The sequence below is a fragment of the Babylonia areolata genome, chromosome 29, assembly GCF_041734735.1.
Source record: "Babylonia areolata isolate BAREFJ2019XMU chromosome 29, ASM4173473v1, whole genome shotgun sequence".
Classification (NCBI taxonomy): Eukaryota; Metazoa; Mollusca; class Gastropoda; order Neogastropoda; family Buccinidae; genus Babylonia; species Babylonia areolata.
The window spans coordinates 19,936,033-19,956,606 of NC_134904.1; the positions used below are offsets into that span (position 1 = coordinate 19,936,033).

The following is a 20,574-nucleotide window of genomic DNA, read 5'->3' on the forward strand; positions in this document are numbered from 1 at the left end:
GATGTTGTGTCCACATGTATTTTGGAGAAAAATAAAAAAGAATATATTGTGTTGTTGTTGTTTTGTGCATCAGTAAGGCACGGAACCTGCTGAGGCTGTTGTTGTTTTGTGCATCAGTAAGGCACGGAACCTGCTGAGGCTGTTGTTGTTTTGTGCATCAGTAAGGCACGGAACCTGCTGAGGCTGTTGTTGTTGTTTTGTGCATCAGTAAGGCATGGAACCTGCTGAGGCTGTTGTTGTTGTTTTGTGCATCAGTAAGGCACAGAACCTGCTGAGGCTGTTGTTGTTGTTTTGTGCATCAGTAAGGCATGGAACCTGCTGAGGCTGTTGTTGTTGTTTTGTGCATCAGTAAGGCATGGAACCTGCTGAGGCTGTTGTTGTTTTGTGCATCAGTAAGGCATGGAACCTGCTGAGGCTGTTGTTGTTGTTTTGTGCATCAGTAAGGCACGGAAGTCTGCTGAGGCTGTTGTTGTTGTTGTTTTGTGCATCAGTAAGGCACGGAAGTCTGCTGAGGCTGTAACCTCCCCTAGGTTGAATGGGTTCAGCTGGATTTTTTTTTTTTTTTCTCCATTTGTTGTTGCTGATTTGTGTGTGCATGCAGAATGTGTCACACACTGTGACCTTTTGACCATTAATATTTCAGCTATTGTTGGCAGAATTACATGATGCAAGGATTCCGTGGCAATATCTGCTTATGAGCTGGGGTTGTTGTTGTTTTTCTGTTTCAGTATTTCAAGACAATCCAAGACAGTTTTATAAGCTTGTTTGTTTTATTGACAACTGCAAAGTGAGTGCTGGAAGAGTTTGTTATTAAGTGTGTGTGTAGTTTGTTATTAAGTGTGTGTGTGTGTGTAAGTTTGTGTGTATGTGAGTGTGTATTTGTGTTCATGTGTGTGTTTTTGGGAAATGAACAGAGTAACAGAACCCAGTTAGCTTACCATGATATCAGCTCACCAGTAAAAACAGAGTTTTGGGAGCGAAGGAAGTGGAGGAGGCGACGGGTTGGCGTTGTTGAGAGGGCCAGAAATAGAGGGCCCAGAGTGTCCGCGAATCGATTGCGATCACGCCTTAATTTTAGCCCAATCTCCCAATCGAACTATATAATTATGTGACCTGGTTGAAGACATAATTTGACAAAAAACAAGAACGCCAGAGAATCAACAGACAGACAGAAAATACAAAAAAAAAACTTAGCCGTATGAAGAGCACAGGAATAGGAGTCATAATGGCTGCCAGAAAAAGAGGGCGCTAGTCAGGGGGGCAAAGGGGAGGTTACCTACTTCCAGGAGGTTATCGGCCGTAGCTACTTTCGTTTTCTCCGCATAGGCGGATAGTAGTTTGCACAGGACAGGAATGTCAGACCCCTGCTGGAATCTGCACTAGTGGGTCACGGTAAGTATGTTACTTAAACGTAATTTTAGATGGAAAATTTCCTTTTAATATCATAACGCTTATATGTAATTAGCTATAGAACATTTGGATTAAAGATTGTTAATGAAGAGTAATGATATTTTTGTATTTATGTGTGTGTAAATGCATTTTTGTGTGTGTATGTGTTCGTGTGTGAATTTCTGAGTACATTGTGTGCGTATATGTGTGTGTGCATCTGTATATGAATTTCTGTGTACAATGTGTGCGTATGTGTGTGTGTGGTGTGTATTTGAATTTCTGTGCACATTGTGTGAGTGTGTGTGCATGTGTATGTGTGTGTGTGCGTGTGTGTGTGTATGAATGTGTTGTGTGTGTGTGTGTGTGTTTTGTGTGTGTGTGTGTATTAATGTCTGTGTGTATTAATGTGTGTGTGTGTGTGCACTGTGTGTGTTTCAGCTACCCCGACGTGATGATGCCTGCATACTCAGTGTCTCGTTTTTACGCCTTTTTCTTCGTCGTCTACCTCTCCCTGGAGCTGTATTTTTTGATGAACTTGGTAAGTCACCGTTTGTCTCCCTTTTTGGAGGCAGGTGGCAGAGTGGTTAAGATGCTCATCTGCCAATACAGAGAGTCCACGGGGGTCTGGGTTTGAATCCTCCTCTCGCCCTTTCTCCCAAGTTTGACTGGAACATCAAACTGCGTGTCTAGTCGTTCGGATGAGGTGATAAACCAAGTTCCCATGTACAGCATACACTTTGCGCACTAAAAAAAGAACCCACGGCAATGAGAGTGTCGTCCACTCTGATTGATACACAAACATATATGTGCGTGCACTCAAGGCCTGACAAAGCGCATTGAGTTACGCTGCTGGTCAGGCATCTGCCAAGCAGATGTGGTGTGGCGTATATGGATTTGTCCGAACGCAGTGACGCCTCCTTGAGAAACTGAAACTGGAATTGTCTGCCTTTGTTTTGTGCTGATAAAATGGTGTCTTGTTTTCCTTCACCCACCGACCTCTGCCTCATCTGAGTGGACTTGGAGGGCAGGAGGAGTGTTGGTGTGTGAACCTGGAATCCACTGCCTTGTTCAGTCTGTCACAGTCCTTCACTTACATCTAAATCTAAAAAACATTCCTTTTTCAAGCAGTCTCTACACAGTGAAGGCGCTCCATTCTGCACATACGCTGTATGGACCCACACGTATTTTTTCCATGCGTGTGTGTGTGTGTGTTCTGGCATGCTTTGTGTCCGATTGTTGTATTACTGTTATGCATATGTGGGTGTATGTGTGAATGTGTGTCTCCATGTTTTACATTTATTTGCTTATTTATCATCATTGTTGTCTTTTTTATTTATTTATTATTATTATTATTATTACTACTTTTTTTCTTTAAAAAAAAATATATATATATTATTTATTTATGTACGCTTATAGTTGACTTCATCAAGTTTTTGCGCCTTATACATTATTATTATTAGTAGTAGTATTTCTTTTTTTTATGTATTTAGCTATCATTTATTCATCCTTTTTTTTCTTCTTTTTTTTCTCAAGGCCTGACTAAGCGCGTTGGGTTACGCTGCTGGTCAGGCATCTGCTTGGCAGATGTGGTGTAGCATATATGGATTTGTCCAAACGCAGTGATGCCTCCTGGAGCTACTGAAAACTGTAAAGGCTTTGAGAGGTGTCAAAGCGCTTACTGTTAGTGTTAGTATTATCATTAAACTGACATTGGCAGTATCAGATTTGACCACTTCATCGTGTGTCGGTAAATGCTATTCCTGGAATGCATGAGAACATGGCATAAGATGTTCTGCTGTTAACAAAGTGTATAACAATTGGTATCGCTGTCACATTCAACAACTTGAGCAGTTTCACCAGAGATGCCTACGAAAGATCCTCGGCATAAAGTGGCAAGACAGGGTCTCCAACCTCCAGGTCCTAGAGAGGAGCGGCCTGCCCAGCATCAAAAGCCTGCTGATCCAGTGCCAGCTACGCTGGACAGGACACATTGTCTGCATGACAGACAGCAGGATCCTGAAGATGCTTTTGTATGGCCAGCTGAAGGAAGGCCACTGTGAACTTGGAAGACCCTGCAGGCGCTTCAAGGACACCTTGAAGACCTCAAAGCCTGTGACATAGACATCGCTTCCTGGGAAACTGATGCCCTTGACCGCTCTCGCTGGAGGATGCTGTGCTCTAGTGGCATAAAGATGTTTGAAAACAAGAGAACGCTGGCCATTAAGGAGAAGCGTGAGCGAAGGAAGCAGGGCTCAACTTCTGGAGATGTTTTCCCTTGCAACACCTGTGGGAAGTGCTGCGCATCCAGAATTGGCCTCTTCTCCCATATGAGGACACACACCGACAGATAAGCCTGCCTGCCTACTCATCTGTCGGACCGACGGGAGACTCCATCAACAATTGGTAAAACTCTTGTAAGAAATGACTCATATTTGTAATAGTTTTTAATTTTGGCTCTCTGTATTAGCGACAGAAAAAGTTACACATCATTTCTGTCAGCTCTAAAGCACAGCAGCAAAATGTTTCTTGTGGATTTAAATTGAAAAGTAAGGTATTGAATGGAAAAAAAAAGAGTTGATCCTGAAACAATGATCAGATTTTTTCATACAGAAATTGCTTTTCTGAACCATGTAGCAGACGGCAGTTCATGCAAGGGCCATAAGCCAGCCCTCACAATACTATACTGTCCCAGGATCCTGATACAATACACACACGCGCGCGCACACACACGCACACACGCACACACAAGTCCTATCTTGCTCATGGACTGTCAGACTGGCCTACCCCCTCCTTACACACACAGCGATTGTGTGTGTGTGTGTGTGTGTATTTGGTTTTCTTTTTGTTTGTTTTTTTTTGGTTTGTTTTTTTCCCCCAATGTTCAATGCTTTTGAATCGGTGCTTTTTTCATGAACTTGCGTGAATACATTGAATGTGACAAAACTGAATTTAGCAAATAATGCATTCGTTTGTTTTTAACATTCCAGCAATTCCCAGTCGTTTGTATCATTATTTGTTTCATCGGTAAGTTGAACAGTAGTAATTCCACCTTCAAGAAACTTTTTTCTTCCTTACGCTCAGCTTGTTTCTCATCTTTTCTTTGTTTTTCTGTCGCCCCTTTGTGCTGAGGCATTCATGTCTGTTTTTAGACTTGAGAGTTGGACATCAACAATACGTGACGTGCCTTTTGTTATCCACCACATGTGAACTGCCTGCTGGTATTTAACTCTTTCCGGACGAAGGAATACTCACGCATTCCTTCACAAAACGTATTCGGTTTCGGACAAAGGAATGGAATAGCATTCTCCGAAAGTAAAATTCCATCATGCGCTGTACACGTGATTTTGTGATTAGCCAAGCAGAGTGCGCTATTCTGGGTCACTCCACAATCGAACAGTATGATTGGTTAATATGGGATGTGTGGCCTGTCTCGCACACACGCTGACAAAGTCACTGACTGGTCGTCTGCTCGCATGCCAGCCTGTTAGCAAAGCGGCCTCTTCTCGGAATGTTGTGAAGCGAACAAGGCAGTGACGGCAATGTTTTAGGGTTGCCGAAGTACTTGAAATGCTACAAACTGAAGGGTCGGACATTGAAGAGGTGGATGATGACGAAGAAGAAAGCGAATTTAATGCAGAAAGCGAGCATGGGTATGGTGATTCGGGGTGAAAAATTGGTAGTATTTTCTACATATGGCAAAACTGTAAGAATAAGATGAGAAATTTTATTTTTTTTACATGTAATAGCTCAACACGTAATAAACCAGTTCTGAAAGTTTCATTTTCTTACACAGTATTTTGTATTTTTTGTAATTTTTTTCCTAACCCTTACAAATGGGCCGTCTGTGGGGAAAAGCAAGGGAGAAAACTTGTCGTCCCGAGTGAGTTAAGGTTTTGCATTCATGTTACTTTATTTTATATTATGCATCATTATTACCGGGTAAGGTTGAGATTGTATTCTTCTTGTTCTTGTCCCTCTTCTCATTATTGTCATAATCAGTATCTCTCTCTTATTATTAATATTGTTATTGTTATTATTATTGTTATTATTATTATTGTTCTTCTTCTTCTTCTTCCTCTTATCAACAAAAATAGTAGTGTTTTAAAGTGTTTGATTGAATGTGTTTGTCGTCAGACTGTCAGCACTTATATCACTGATTGACACAAGCTTACAGTTGGGCCAACAGCAAAGTGAGAGCTGTATGATCAATGGTTTCTCCACTGCAATGGGAAGTCATTTGCAGCTGAGTCTTTTGTGACGGACTATGACTCTGAATGGGGGAGGCAAAACTGCACTGGCTGTTGCAGCCGTAGGGGCCAATTGGCCTTTGGGAACCATCCCAACTAAGCTAACTGTCCTGAAGCCCTCTTGGCTTTGAGAGTTGGGATGTGACTTTGGCAAGACACTTTACGCTATAATCAAATTCTAGCCCAGATAGTCAGGAAAGCAGTTGCCTGCATTGCTGTTCTGATGGTCATAATGGGACACAGCCGACTATCGTACAAAATGAATGTGTGAACTTTCTGTGTGAGTCAGTGACAGTATTGCTGTTCTGATGGTCATAATGGGGCACAACCGACTATCGTACAAAACAAATGTGTGAACCTTCTGTGTGGGTCAGTGACAGTACTGCTGTTCTGATGGTCATAATGGGGCACAACCGACTATCGTACAAAATGAATGTGTGAACTTTCTGTGTGGGTCAGTGACAGTACTGCTGTTCTGATGGTCATAATGGGACACTACTGACTATCGTACAAAATGAATGTGTGAACTTTCTGTGTGGGTCAGTGACAGGACTGCTGTTCTGATGGTCATAATGGGACACTACTGACTATCGTACAAAATGAATGTGTGAACTTTGTGTGTGGGTCGCTGACAGTTGCTGGCTGTGGTGTACGACACCTTTTCCAACCTGGAGAAAAGCAAACTGCGTGCCTTGTTCCTGCACAAGCGAGAGGCCTGCATGCACGCCTTCCGTCTCCTCGCCACCACGAAGGTATGTCACTTTGTCTGTCTGTCCTTTGTCTGTCTGTCTGTCTGTCCTCTGTCTGTCCTTTGGTCGGTCTGTCCTTTGTCCTCTGTCTGTCCTTCTGTCTGTCTGTCCTTCTGTCTGTCTGTCCTCTGTCCTTTCTCTGTCTGTCCTTCTGTCTGTCTGTCCTTCTGTCTGTCCTTCTGTCTGTCCTTTCTCTGTCTGTCTGTCCTCTGTCTGTCTGTCCTCTATCTGTCCTTCGGTCTGTCTGTCCTTTGTCTCTCTGTCTGTCCTTTCTCTGTCTGTCTGTCCTTTTTCTGTTTGTCCTGTCTGTCTGTCCTTTGGTCTGTCTGTCCTTTGTCTCTCTGTCTGTCCTCTGTCTGCCCTTCAGTCTTTCTGTCCTTTGTCTTTCTGTCTGTCCTCTGTATGTCTGTCCTTCTGTGTGTCTGTCCTCTGTAGCACTTCTGTCTGTCCTTTGTCTGTTGGTCTTCTGTCTGTCTGTCCTCTGTCTGACTGTCTGTCCTCTGTCTGTCCTTTCTCTGTCTGTCCTTTGTCTGTCTGTCTGTCCTCTGTCTGTAGCACTTCTGTCTGTCCTCTGTCTGTCAATGCTCGCTCTGTCTGTCTATCTGTCCTCTGTCTGTCTGTGCTCTGTCTGTCTGTCTTCTGTCTGTCTATGCTTTGTCTGTTTGTCCTCTGTCTTCAGTCTCTCTGTCCTTTGTCTGTGCTCTGTCTGTCCTCTGTCTGTATGTCCTCTGTCTGTCTGTAGCACTTCTGTCTGTATGTCTGTCAGCTTCAGTTTCACTGAAAATGGGAAAAAAAAAGACTTGATCCTGAAATAGTGATCAGATTTTTCCATGCAGAATCGCTTTTCTGATCCATTTTTTCTTTTCAACTAACATACTTGGGAGATGGGGAGGCTGGAATGTATGGCCTTTTAGTCTGTCAACTTTTGTTGTTGTTTTTCCACTGTCAATTGTTTCATGAAGCACGTCAAGTTGGATCAAGCCCAGTCAACTTTATAATCTCCAATAGAAATTCACATGTCACGGGTGTTCAGTGCTGGCACTTTAGTTGGCCCTGCGAAAGTTCGTGAACCCAGGAAGTAGGGCATGGATATAAATAAACGCGGCTGACAAACAGGCCGCGCCAGCGGCACTCGCTGTACGCGGTAAATCTGCTTTGTTTCTTTCGCGCATCATCTCCTCGGATGGATCGGAAATAACGACTAAAGAAGTGGTTTTCTAAAAAGAACACAAAATAAGCTTTCCATTGACTCCAAACACAATATGTTTTCTTACATAGCGGTTGTTGCGGCAACGGTTGAAACATAAATGAAGAAAGAGAAGAGAAGGATAAGCAGAAACATGATCGCAAAAATCGTTAAGTTTAAATCCCTCTCTAAGAAAACAGGCGTTTAGCACAATAACATCGTAAATACACACAGAACATATAGCATGTCTGCATGCAGATTAGCTTACCTTTTGAGTTGTGCGATTTTTCTTGGCAGCACAACAAACGTTTAAATGAACACACTGTAGCATGGTGAGAGTGAGCAGCAGGGGGATGGAGAGCGGGGTGAGTGTCTGTCGGCTTATGGCACTGCCGTGCCCTTCATTCCACGAGAAAGACGAAGATTTTTAAGTTAAAAAAAAAAAAAAATGAAACGATGATGTTGATAAAATAATGAAATTGTGTAAATCAAATCAAACTGCACTCCAATAATACAACCAGGAATAGCAATAATTCAACTTTCTGTAATCGCTGCAGGAAATGTGTGGATGCTGTGAAAAGGTGGGAAAAGTGGGGCGGGGGCTGCGGGGCTGAGTGAAACAAAGAAGGCAGTGTCCCAGTTTGGCGCGCGGGGCCAGAAATACCGCGGCGAATGTGCCGGTCAGTACAGAGTGCGGTGGGAAAGTCTGGCATTAAAAAAAATTTTGACCCAAGACGCTAGACGCTGCTCGGCCAACTAAAGAGCCGGATTTTGTGCTCGGCTGAGCAGCCGTGATGTGGTTTTGTTGTTTATGCTCACAATACAAGCATAAAAACATGAAGTTAAACGATTGTGTGTGTGTGTGTGTGTGTGTGTGTGTGTGTGTGTGTGCATCCATGCATTTATACACTTGCACAACATATTAAACAGATGATGATGATAAGCAATACCAAGCTGTAAAACACAACAAAGATTAAGGCAGATGAGGCAGGAAAACCAGGAAAGCATCAAATTGCAAGAGCAAAATTCAAGAATTTGTTTGACTATGCTTCTGTAGTGTTGCTGCATTTCTCAGGATGATTAGAAACATGTACACATGTTTGTCTTTGATGTGTCTTAACATTATTAACGAACAGGATTTCTGGTGGTGGAGTGGGGGACAGGGAGGGGGTGTGGGGGGTCGGTGGGGGTTGGGGGTGGGGGTGGGGGGCGGGTGGAGGGCTTCTTATTTGTGTGGTAGTTTCCTGTTGTTGTTGTTGTTGTTGCTGTGTCACCATTGGTCTGTTTTGTTCACAGGACAGTGAAAAGCTGTCTCTGCGGCACTTTGTCGGTATGATGGGCTACCACGACCCCAAGAAGAGTGAGTCCTTTCTGTTTGTTCTGTTTTTTATTTTGTTTTGTGTTATTTTTGATTAGGGATTTTCATTTTGATTGGAAATTTATAGGCGATTTATTTTGATAGGAATTTTTCATAGCAGTTTTTTTTTATTTCATAGGGATTTTTTTTTTAAGGATTTATTTATTTATTTATTTATTTATTCATCCCTGAAAATGGAGTATGGCTGCCTACATGGTGGGGTAAAAACGGTCATACACGTAAAAGCCCACTCCTGTACATATGAGTGAATGTGGGAGTTGCAGCCCACAAACAAAGAAGAAGAAGAATCATTTATTTATTTATGATCTATTTTGATAGAGGTTTTTATTCTCGCAGGTATTTTTAATGACCATTCTTCCCCAAGTAGATGTATATCATTCTGATGTGGTGACCAGTCTCTTAAACCCAACATTCAGTGCCAGCACCTCTTGCCTCTACACAGAACTCATCCACAGAATGATAATAATGGTAATTCCTGGTGCAGGCCGCAGAGACTGCTATCTCATGTTCAGGTCGTTGAACCAGGGACCTTTAACCTCTAACCTTTAACCTTGATGGTACAGGCCGCAGACTGTTACCAGATGTTCAAGTCACTTAACCAGGGACCTTTGACATCTAACCTTTAACCTTGATGGTGCAGGCCGCAGAGACTGCTACCTGATGTTCAAGTCGCTGAACCAGAGACCTTTAACCTCTAACCTTTAACCTTGATGGTGCAGGCCGCAGAGACTGCTACCTGATGTTCAAGTCATTGAACAAGAGACCTTTAACCTCTGACATTTAACCTTGATGGTGCAGGCCGCAGAGACTGCTACCTGATGTTCAAGTCGCTGAACCAGAGACCTTTAACCTCTAACCTTTAACCTTGATGGTGCAGGCCGCAGAGACTGCTACCTGATGTTCAAGTCGCTGAACCAGAGACCTTTAACCTCTAACCTTTAACCTTGATGGTGCAGGCCGCAGAGACTGCTACCTGATGTTCAAGTCATTGAACCAGAGCGGCAGTGGTTGCCTGAGTCAGGAGGAGTTCTTCAACGTCTACAATGTGGCCGGGCTGCAGTGGAGTGTGAGTATCTGGATGATATCTTCTTCTTTTTTTTTTTAAAAACATTTTTATTTTAGCTTTTCTGTTAATCACACGCACTATACCGTGACCACCTGGTGCAGACTCCGGCAGGGGTCTGATTCCCTTTTCTGTGCAAACTACCAACCCCTGAGAAAGGGAGAAAACGAAAGTAGATGCGGCTAGCTACCTCCCCCACTGATAGATTACCTCCCCTGTGCATGTCTGTTGAGCACTCTCTTCTTCAGGCAGCCATCTTCAATCCCTAACCGGTGCTTCTAAGCGGCTAAGTCTTTTGAAACTTTTCTTCTTTGGTTTTTTTCACATCAGAACATATATACATACATACATATATTAACCCTTTGAGCCCTGACCACTACTTTACCGGTGGTGGGGAGGGTGGCATAATGCCTGGCCATCGGTTGAACGGTGCGTAAACACTTGTGTCGTGTATTGATATTGGTTGACTTATATTGAAGAGCCAATCAGAAAAACCATAATATTCTGATGTCAGCGAACATAGTATCAACATTGCCGCGCCTTTTCACTGTGTTTTGTGCATGTGCTTTGGATAAAAAAAGATCGATTTCTACCATGAAGTGTGCAGAGTCTCAACCTGACACGCCTCCTTTGATCAACTGATTCTGCATACTCAGATTCATTTTCAACATCACTATCTGTAGCAAAATCATCCAATTCGAATTCCACCTCACTATCAGAGTAATCATTGTCATACTCTACTTCCGATAAATCATCAAGCATATCAGTTACTTGCTGCGTTGTGTACAGTTGTTTTCTCGCATGTTTTGTCCCTGATTTCTGCCCTGACGGGCCAGGTTGAGACTCTGTACGCTTCAAGTGTTTACGCACCGCTCAACCGGTGGCTGGGCATTGTCATTTTTCTCTGCCACTGGTAAAGCGGTGGTCAGGGCTCAAAGGGTTTAATACCAATTATTTGCAAATTTTGGCTCAGGAGCTCAGGCAGAAGGGTTAAAATTGCTCAGGAACTCAGGGCTCAAAGGGTTAATAAAAGTAGAAAGTGGAATAGAATAAAGGAAAGAAAAGGAAACAGATAAATAGACACCACTTAATAAGATTATTATGCTTGTGTAGAAAGGTTACTGTTTCAATGGGTTAGAATTAGAAATATATCACTGTCTGATTCTATATTCACTGTCTGAATTATTTTTGTTGTTTTTTCCAGCTCAAAAATGATGAACGTTTATGGTCATCCAATTTCAGACATCCGTGCAACAGATTCTTCAAAGGTGTGTACAGGAGAGTGTGTGTATCTGTGTGTGACATGTTTGTGTGTAATGTGTGTATCTATGTGTGTGTTTGTATGTATATGTGCGTTACATGTTTGTGTGTGACATGTGTACCTGTGTGTGTTTGTATGTATCTGTGTGTGACTTGTATATCTATGTGTGTGTGTGTGTGTCTGTGTATGACATGTTTGTGTGTGATGTGTATCTGTGTATTTGATCGTGTGTATCTGTTTGTTATGCGTTTGTTTGTAATTTGTGTATCCATGTGTGTGTTTATGTGTATCTGTGTGTGATGTGTGTGTGTGGGGGGGGGAGGGTCATGTTTGTGTATGACGTGTGTATCTGTGTTTATGCTTTGAGTCGTAGTAACAAGCTAAAACGTAATGAGTTGAATATTTATTTACACATCTTAGTTGTTTTTTTTTTTATATTCTTCTGACTGTGATGCAGATGCTTAGTGTAGTTGTGGTGTTGAACCCGTTTAAATCTACACAGCAAACTAAGCGATATATATATTGTTATATAAAAATATATATATATATTATAAAAAATAAAGCTGGAAAGGAGTATCAAGGTTTCATCTGAAAATTCAAAAGCTTATTTGTCATTGTCAAGAGAGCTGTCGGTCCAGTATCCACTGTCTGATGCTCAGATGTATCCCTGATGTAGCATGGCTATGCCCTGTTTTGATAGTTGTGTACATGTCTTTAACCTTTTCACCGCCAAGCTCGTATTTATGCACAGGCGAGGTAGAGGACCCATGTCACTGAAAGGTGACCATTCATTGGTCTGTTATCCATGAACCTACTGCTCTTAATGTTCGGTAGTAGGATAGGCCATATTTTCTGTACATCGCAGGGGGAATCCCCAACTATTCTTAGACACTTGTCTTTTCTGTGCTTATATAAACACAAGGGAATTTTGTACTCTAAATTGCCTGGCGGTAAAAGGGTTAAGTGTGCAGTATTTTAATTGAAGCAATGCTGTTTGTCTGTGCCTTCAGGAATCCATTGGTTTGTCACCTGGAGGTACTTTGACTATTTTATATGTAAGTGGTTTTGATGACTGTCTCTCACTCTGTGTGCGTGTGTGTATGTGTGTGTGTGAGTGTGTGTGTGTGTGTGTGTGTGTGTGTGTGTGCATGTGTATGTTTGTATGTATGTATGTGGTGTGTGTGCATATGTCTGTGTTTGAGTGTGTGTGTGTGTGTGTCTGGTGTGTGTGTGTGTGTGTGGTGGGCATGTGAGTGTGTGCCTTCCCTCTGTCAACACTCATGTAACAAGCATGACAAGTCTTCACTCAGTTAAATTAACGAATCAGTATTGGATCAAGTGTTTTTATTTAAAGGCTTAAAAGGAAGTAATTGTAAAGAAACAAAAGAAATGTTTCTAGCATGCACATGAGCAGTAAACTTAGAAATACATGTAATCGAGCGTAGAAACACATGCTCATACAAATTTTAAAGTTTGTGTTATTGTCGTAAGCCCTTTTGGAGCAGGGAGGATGTGAATTGAAAATCAAACACAGCACAGCTGAAAAGAAAAAAAAATTTGCACTCATACACACAGGCACACACACACAGACACAGATGCACAGAAACACATGCATACACACACACACACACACACACACACACACACACACACACACACACACACATACACACACACACACACACACACAACACACACTACACCACACTACACTACACTACACTACACCACACTACACTACACTACACTACACTACACTGTATTTATACATGGACAGATTGTGCAAGCAAGATGTGTTGTTGAGACTTAAATAGCCATTCACAGTTGTTATGGTTAGAATATTATACATGTATGTCACTTAAAAAAAGAAAAAAGAAGGAAAAAAAAGATGTGTTGTTGAGGGCTATGTACTCTCTCTGTCTCTCTCCCTCTCTCTCTGTCTCTCCCTCCCTCCCTCCCTCCATCTATCCATCCTCTCTTTTTCTCTCCCTTTTTCCCTCTCCCTGTCCCCCTCCCTCTTCCTCCTTCCCTCTCCCTCCCTCCCCCCCCCCTCTGTCTCCCTCCCTTCCCCCTTCTCCCTCCATCCCTCCCTCCCTCTCTGTCTGTCTCTCAGGAATAAGTGAATGGGAATGACACTGTCCATCCACACCTCTCCTCTGACAGATGATGTGTGTTGTCTGTAGATGTGGTCATCGCTGGCAACTTTCTGTGGATCCTGATTGAAACCATACGCATTTCAGGTCGGTAGCATGTTGTTCTCTTTATGTGCATAATGAAGTTTGATTCCCTGATTTCGAGATTTTGTTTAACTCTTTTATCACCCAAGTTTCTGTGTGAAAAACACTCTCCAGCACCAAATATTCTAGAAGCCGTGCTCACAGTCACAGATTTTGGTTCATGTTAGAACAACACAGTGGACTTGTTCATTTCAAATTCGGCCAGGGGGCAAAGGTTAATGATAAAAGGACATTTGGTATATATGATAGTCAGTCGTGTCCAACTAGGACCATCAGAACAGCACAGGAGGCACCTGCTGTTCCGACTATTTGGGCTAGAATTTGATTATAGTGGAGAGTGTCTTGCCCAAGTTACATCCCCACTCTCTGGGCCAAGAGGGTTTTAGGACAGTCGGCATTGGGTTGATTCCCAAAGGCCAACTAGCCCCCAAGGCTGCAGCACTAAGAGCCAGTGCAATTTTGCCTCCTAGTTTGAGAGTCGTAAATGATTTCCCTTTGACTGGAGAAACCATTGATAATACAGCTCTCACTTTGCTGTTGGCCCAAATGTAAACTTATGTCAATCTGTGATATAAGCCGAGTGTTGGGCTGAGATACGCCCAATCAAATGAAACAAAAGACCTGGGTGTATGCAATTACGCGCACATACTAAAAACACACAAATACACCCCCACACAGCTCCATCCCACAAACCCACACCCACTCCACACAAGAGGTAGACATACACGCACGCGCACATCCTGATCGTTCAGAGCATGTCAAAGGTTAGTCATTGTTCTGTTGGTGGGAAACTAGTCGAGCTTTGTTGCAGTGTGAAAAAAAGTCTTATCAACATGAACCCTCAATGTTGACAAAGGTCACCTATTGGGGTGCGCTGTCTAGTCAACTAAAGTCACCTATTGGGGTGCGCTGTCTAGTCAACTAAAGTCACCTATTGGGGTGCGCTGTCTAGTCAACTAAAGTCACCTGTTGGGGTGTGCTGTCTAGTCAACTAAAGTCACCTGTTGGGGTGCGCTGTCTAGTCAACTAAAGTCATATATTCGGGTGCGCTGTCTAGTCAACTAAAGTCATATATTGGGGTGCGCTGTCTAGTCAACTAAAGTCACATATTGGGGTGCGCTGTCTAGTCAACTAAAGTCACCTATTGGGGTGCGCTGTCTAGTCAACTAAAGTCACCTATTGGGGTGTGCTGTCTAGTCAACTAAAGTCACCTGTTGGGGTGCGCTGTCTAGTTAACTAAAGTCACCTATGGCAGTGAAAGAGTTAAGTTTATGGACCATTTTTCACAAGTGTGCGATTTCTTTTTTCAAGTACCAAATTTTTTGCATGTTACCTGCACATCAGTATCCAGTGGGTTCATGTGTGTCTGTGTGTGTGTGTGTGGGTTGGGCTTTTCTGCTTGTCATGCATCTGGTTTGCAGATGTGGTGTAGTGTACATCGATAAGTTTGAACGCAGTGACGCCTTGAGGAACTGAACGGGACTGAACTGTGTGTGTATGTATGTGCAGGTGTGATGCTGTCAACTTCTTTTTACCTGTATGTGTGCATGAGTACTCTCTGTGGTTATGAGAATGCATATATATGTTTGTGTGCGTAGTTCTTGTGGTAGTGCATTCGTATATATCGGGTGTTCCCAAAAAAGTGAAACGTTTTTTTGACAAGTACTTTCTCGGTGATAGAGAAACCGAATTCATTGAAAATTTTCACACAGTAACCTTAGGTATCGTAAACAAAAAAAAAGTTCGGACGGAAATTATGTGAGAAAATACTTTTCAAAAAGCGGTTCACTTTTTTGGGGACACACAATATGTCTGTAAGTGTGTGAGTATAATTATGCATGAGTGTGTGTGTGTGTGTGTGTGTGTGTGAGTGAATGTGTGTGTGTGCACATGCATGAGTGTGTGTGTGTGTGTACATGTGGAATTGTGATAATGAAGAATAATTGTTGTCTTTTGTGCTTTTCAGTGAGAGAGATCAATGTTGTGTCCTACAATTTCACGGCCAGTTGGACTTCCATTGTCTTCGTCTGCAGTGAGTCCCTGCCTGGATTAATATGTGTGTGTGTGTATGTGTGTGTGAGATTTGCAGTGAGTCTGTGTGTGTGTGAAGTGTGTGGTGTTTGTATTATGTGTGGGGGGTGAGGTGCATGTTATGTGTTTGTGTGCGGTGTGTGTATGTGTGTGTTATGTCGGTGTGTGTGTTATGTGTGTGTACGTTATGCGCGCGCGTGTGTGTGTATGAAATATGTGAGCGTGTGTTTGTTGTGTGTAGTGTGTGTGTGTGCGCGCGCTTGTTTGTGTTGTGTATGTGTGGTGTGTGTGTTATGTGTGTATTGTATGTGTGAGTGTCTGTTGTTGTACGTATGTGTGTATTTGAATGTTATTAAATGAAAGAGATGCTTCTGGAATTTTATATTTCTATTTCAAATTCTTGTGTGCCTTGCCAAATGTGTGTAAATTCTTAATCATTTTACAGAATTGTTTTATGAAGTACATCGTCACAGCTTTAGTTTCTGTGTCAAATTTACATTTCAGATGCGTGCATCAAATAATCCCACTGTGTATGATCTTTTTCTTTCAGTTTACTCTGTGGAAGCCATGCTGAAAATTCTGGGTCGAGGTCCAAAAGACTACTTTACTCACGGCTGGGACGTGTGAGTGTTTCTACAGTGCTCTCCTGGCTTGTATGCACGTGTGTGTGTGTGTGTGTGTGTGTATGAGATTGTGCGCATGTGTGTTTGTGTACGTGCTTGCATGTGTGTGTGTATGTGTGTTTGCTCTCACCCTTTCTCCCAAGTTTGACAGGAAAATCGAGCTGAGCGTCTAGTCTTTCGGATGAGATGATAAACCGAGGTCCTGTTTACATAGTGCACTTTGTGCGCAGAAAAAGAACCCATGGCAATGAGAGTGTTGTCCTCTGGCAAAATTCTGTAGAAGAAATCCACTCGGATAGGTACACAAATATATGAACATGCATACACTGAAGGCCTGACTCAGCACGTTGGGTTATGCTGCTGGTCAGGCATCTGCCAGATGGGTGATATGGATTTGCCCAAACGCAGTTTTTTTTATCAAGAGTCGTGTTGTTTTGAATCTGTTGGATGTGTTAATGCGCCATGTGTGTTTGGTGTGATGTGGTGTGTGTGTGGTGTGATGTGTGTGTGTGTTTGGTGTGATGTGTTGATGTGGTATGTGTTTGGTGTGATGTGTTGATGTGCTATGTGTTTGGTGTGACGTGCTGATGTGGTGTGTGTTTGATGTGATGTGTTGATGCGGTGTGTGTTTGGTGTGATGTGTTGATGTGGTGTGTGTTTGGTGTGATGTGTTGATGCACCACGTGTTTGGTGTGATGTGTTGATGTGGTGTTTGTTTGATGTGATGTGTTGATGCACCATGTGTTTGGTGTGATGTGTTGATGCAGCACGTGTTTGGTGTGAAGTGTTGATGCACCACGTGTTTGGTGTGATGTGTTGATGCGCCATGTGTTTGGTGTGAAGTGTTGATGCACCATGTGTTTGGTGTGATGTGTTGATGCACCATGTGTTTGGTGTGAAGTGTTGATGCACCATGTGTTTGGTGTGAAGTGTTGATGCACCATGTGTTTGGTGTGATGTGTTGATGCACCATGTGTTTGGTGTGATGTGTTGATGCACCATGTGTTTGGTGTGATGTGTTGATGCACCATGTGTTTGGTGTGATGTGTTGATGCACCATGTGTTTGGTGTGATGTGTTGATGCACCATGTGTTTGGTGTGATGTGTTGATGTGGTGTGTGTTTGGTGTGATGTGTTGATGCACCATGTGTTTGGTGTGATGTGTTGATGTGGTGTGTGTTTGGTGTGATGTGTTGATGCACCATGTGTTTGGTGTGATGTGTTTATGTGGTGTTTGTTTGATGTGATGTGTTGATGTGGTGTGTGTTTGGTGTGATGTGTTGATAACCCCCCCCCAAAAAAAAAAGTAACAAGTAAACAAAAAAAATTGGCGAGACAGACTGGCAGTTGGAAAACATACTTTTTCTGAAGAAAACAAAATTATTACCTAATTTAAAAGATATTTTATATGTACACACACACACACACACACATACAAGGTGTGTTCAAAAAGTGTGATGTGTTGATGCGCCATGTGTTTGGTGTGATGTGTTGATGCACCATGTGTTTGGTGTGATGTGTTGATGTGGTGTGTGTTTGGTGTGATGTGTTGATGTGGTGTGTGTTTGGTGTGATGTGTTGATGTGGTGTGTGTTTGGTGTGATGTGTTGATGCCCCATGTGTTTGGTGTGATGTGTTGATGTGGTGTTTGTTTGATGTGATGTGTTGATGCACCATGTGTTTGGTGTGATGTGTTGATGTGGTGTGTGTTTGGTGTGATGTGTTGATGTGGTGTGTGTTTGGTGTGATGTGTTGATGCACCATGTGTTTGGTGTGATGTGTTGATGCACCATGTGTTTGGTGTGATGTGTTGATGCACCATGTGTTTGGTGTGATGTGTTGATGCACCATGTGTTTGGTGTGATGTGTTGATGGACCATGTGTTTGGTGTGATGTGTTGATGCACCATGTGTTTGGTGTGATGTGTTGATGCACCATGTGTTTGGTGTGATGTGTTGATGTGGTGTGTGTTTGGTGTGATGTGTTGATGCACCATGTGTTTGGTGTGATGTGTTGATGCACCATGTGTTTGGTGTGATGTGTTGATGTGGTGTGTGTTTGGTGTGATGTGTTGATGCACCATGTGTTTGGTGTGATGTGTTGATGCACCATGTGTTTGGTGTGATGTGTTGATGCACCATGTGTTTGGTGTGATGTGTTGATGTGGTGTGTGTTTGATGTGATGTGTTGATGCACCTTGTGTTTGGTGTGATGTGTTGATGTGTTGATGCACCTTGTGTTTGGTGTGATGTGTTGATGCACCATGTGTTTGGTGTGATGTGTTGATGCACCACGTGTTTGGTGTGATGTGTTGATGCACCATGTGTTTGGTGTGATGTGTTGATGCACCACGTGTTTGGTGTGATGTGTTGATGCACCATGTGTTTGGTGTGATGTGTTGATGGCCCATGTGTTTGGTGTGATGTGTTGATGCACCATGTGTTTGGTGTGATGTGTTGATGCGCCATGTGTTTGGTGTGATGTGTTGATGTGGTGTGTGTTTGGTGTGATGCGTTGATGCACCATGTCTTTGGTGTGATGTGTTGATGCCCCATGTGTTTGGTGTGATGCGTTGATGCACCATGTCTTTGGTGTGATGTGTTGATGCGCCATGTGTTTGGTGTGATGTGTTGATGCACCATGTGTTTGGTGTGATGTGTTGATGCACCATGTGTTTGGTGTGATGTGTTGATGCACCATGTGTTTGGTGTGATGTGTTGATGGACCTTGTGTTTGGTGTGATGTGTTGATGGCCCATGTGTTTGGTGTTGACCGTAAAGACTGTGTTTCAGGTTTGACTTCCTGGTGACGGCGGTGAGTGTGGTGGGGGTGTTTGGGGAGCTGTTTGATGACTCCTTCTACTTCATCATGGTGCTCAGGCCATTCAGATTGCTCAGGTCATACCTCTCTCTCTCACTGTGTGTGTGTGTGTGTGTCTCTCGCCATCTCTCTCTCTCACTCTCTCTTGAGTGGGTGCATTTGTGTGTGAGTGTGTGTGTGTGTGTGTGTTTCATGATTTTGTTTTTTCTTTTCTTCTCTTCTTCTTCTTCCTTTTGTGGATTGGCTGTGAATGGTGAAATAATGGTGTATTTTGATTGTGTTTTGATTTTTTTTTTTTTTTTTTTTTTTTTTTTTTTTTTTTTTTTTTTTTTGTGTGCTCATTTTTGCTTTTTTAGCTTTATTCCCTCTTTAGGGCGAGGGCTGGATGTAAAAAAACATGTTACTTGCTTATCTGTTACCCTCGATAATAAAGATTTTGTCTTTGTCTTGTCTTTGTCTCTCTCTCTGTCTGTCTGTCTCTCCCTCTTTGTCTGTCTCTCTCTCTCTCTTTCTCTGTCTGTCTGTCTCTCTCTCTCTGTCTGTCTTGTCTCTCTTTCTCTGTCTGTCTTTTATCTGTCTGTCTGTCTGTCTGTCTGTCTGTCTCTTTCTTTCTCTGTCAGTCTCTGTCTCTGTAACTGTCTCTCTTGCTCCGTGATGTGTTATGCATGTTGTGTGTGTGTGCAGACTGTTCAGAATAAAGCGACGTTACCGTGATGTGCTGTGTGTGTGTGCAGACTGTTCAGAATAAAGCGACGTTACCGTGATGTGTTGTGTGTGTGTGCAGACTGTTCAAAATAAAGCGACGTTACCGTGATGTGATGGGCGTATTGTGTGTGTGTGTGCAGACTGTTCAAAATAAAGCGACGTTACCATGATGTGCTGTGTGTGTATGCAGACTGTTCAAAATAAAGCGACGTTACCATGATGTGCTGTGTGTGTGTGCAGACTGTTCAAAATAAAGCGACGTTACCATGATGTGCTGTGTGTGTATGCAGACTGTTCAGAATAAAGCGACGTTACCATGATGTGCTGTGTGTGTATGCAGACTGTTCAAAATAAAGCGACGTTACCATGATGTGCTGTGTGTGTGTGTGCAGACTGTTCAAAATAAAGCGACGTTACCGTGATGTACTGGGCACACTCTTCGTCCTGTTCCAACGTCTGATCTCGCTGATCATCGTCATCTTTCTCGTCTACTATTTCTTCGCCATCATCGGCATGGAGATCTTTTTGGGTGTTGATCTCACCAACTGCTGCAAGTCAGTGGATTCGGTTTTGTGTGGTGGTTGATTTTATGTTGTATATGTGTAAGTGCGTTTATAATTATGTATGTATGTATGTGTGTGTGTAAGTGTTTGAGTGTGTGTGTATGTGCGTGCGTGTATGTGTGTGTGTGTGCGTATGTAAAAATGTGTGTGTGTGTGAGAGAGAGAGAGTGTGTGTCCTATTTTGTTGCTCATCAGCGTTTATTTATGCTTTTGTGTTTAAATTTGAACACATGGTCCAGATATTTACACACACACATGTACATATCTGCATGAATGTGCATGCACTTGCACAAAAATGCACACACACACACACACACACACA

The 20,574-nt window shown here is 42.7% G+C and overlaps 1 protein-coding gene across 2 annotated transcripts in view; it reads left to right on the forward strand.

Moving 5' to 3' along the window:
- LOC143302238 (two pore channel protein 1-like) overlaps positions 1-20,574 on the forward strand; it is a 54,950-nt gene that overhangs the window by 22,721 nt on the left and 11,655 nt on the right. For both annotated transcript variants that reach the window (XM_076616818.1, XM_076616820.1), the window contains 12 exons: positions 729-787; positions 1,828-1,927; positions 6,272-6,388; positions 8,868-8,931; positions 9,906-10,015; positions 11,217-11,280; positions 12,284-12,328; positions 13,457-13,513; positions 15,477-15,542; positions 16,092-16,164; positions 18,957-19,061; positions 20,082-20,243. In XM_076616818.1, the coding sequence (XP_076472933.1) occupies positions 729-787; positions 1,828-1,927; positions 6,272-6,388; positions 8,868-8,931; positions 9,906-10,015; positions 11,217-11,280; positions 12,284-12,328; positions 13,457-13,513; positions 15,477-15,542; positions 16,092-16,164; positions 18,957-19,061; positions 20,082-20,243 (1,022 nt within the window). The remainder of the gene's footprint in view (positions 1-728; positions 788-1,827; positions 1,928-6,271; positions 6,389-8,867; positions 8,932-9,905; positions 10,016-11,216; positions 11,281-12,283; positions 12,329-13,456; positions 13,514-15,476; positions 15,543-16,091; positions 16,165-18,956; positions 19,062-20,081; positions 20,244-20,574) is intronic.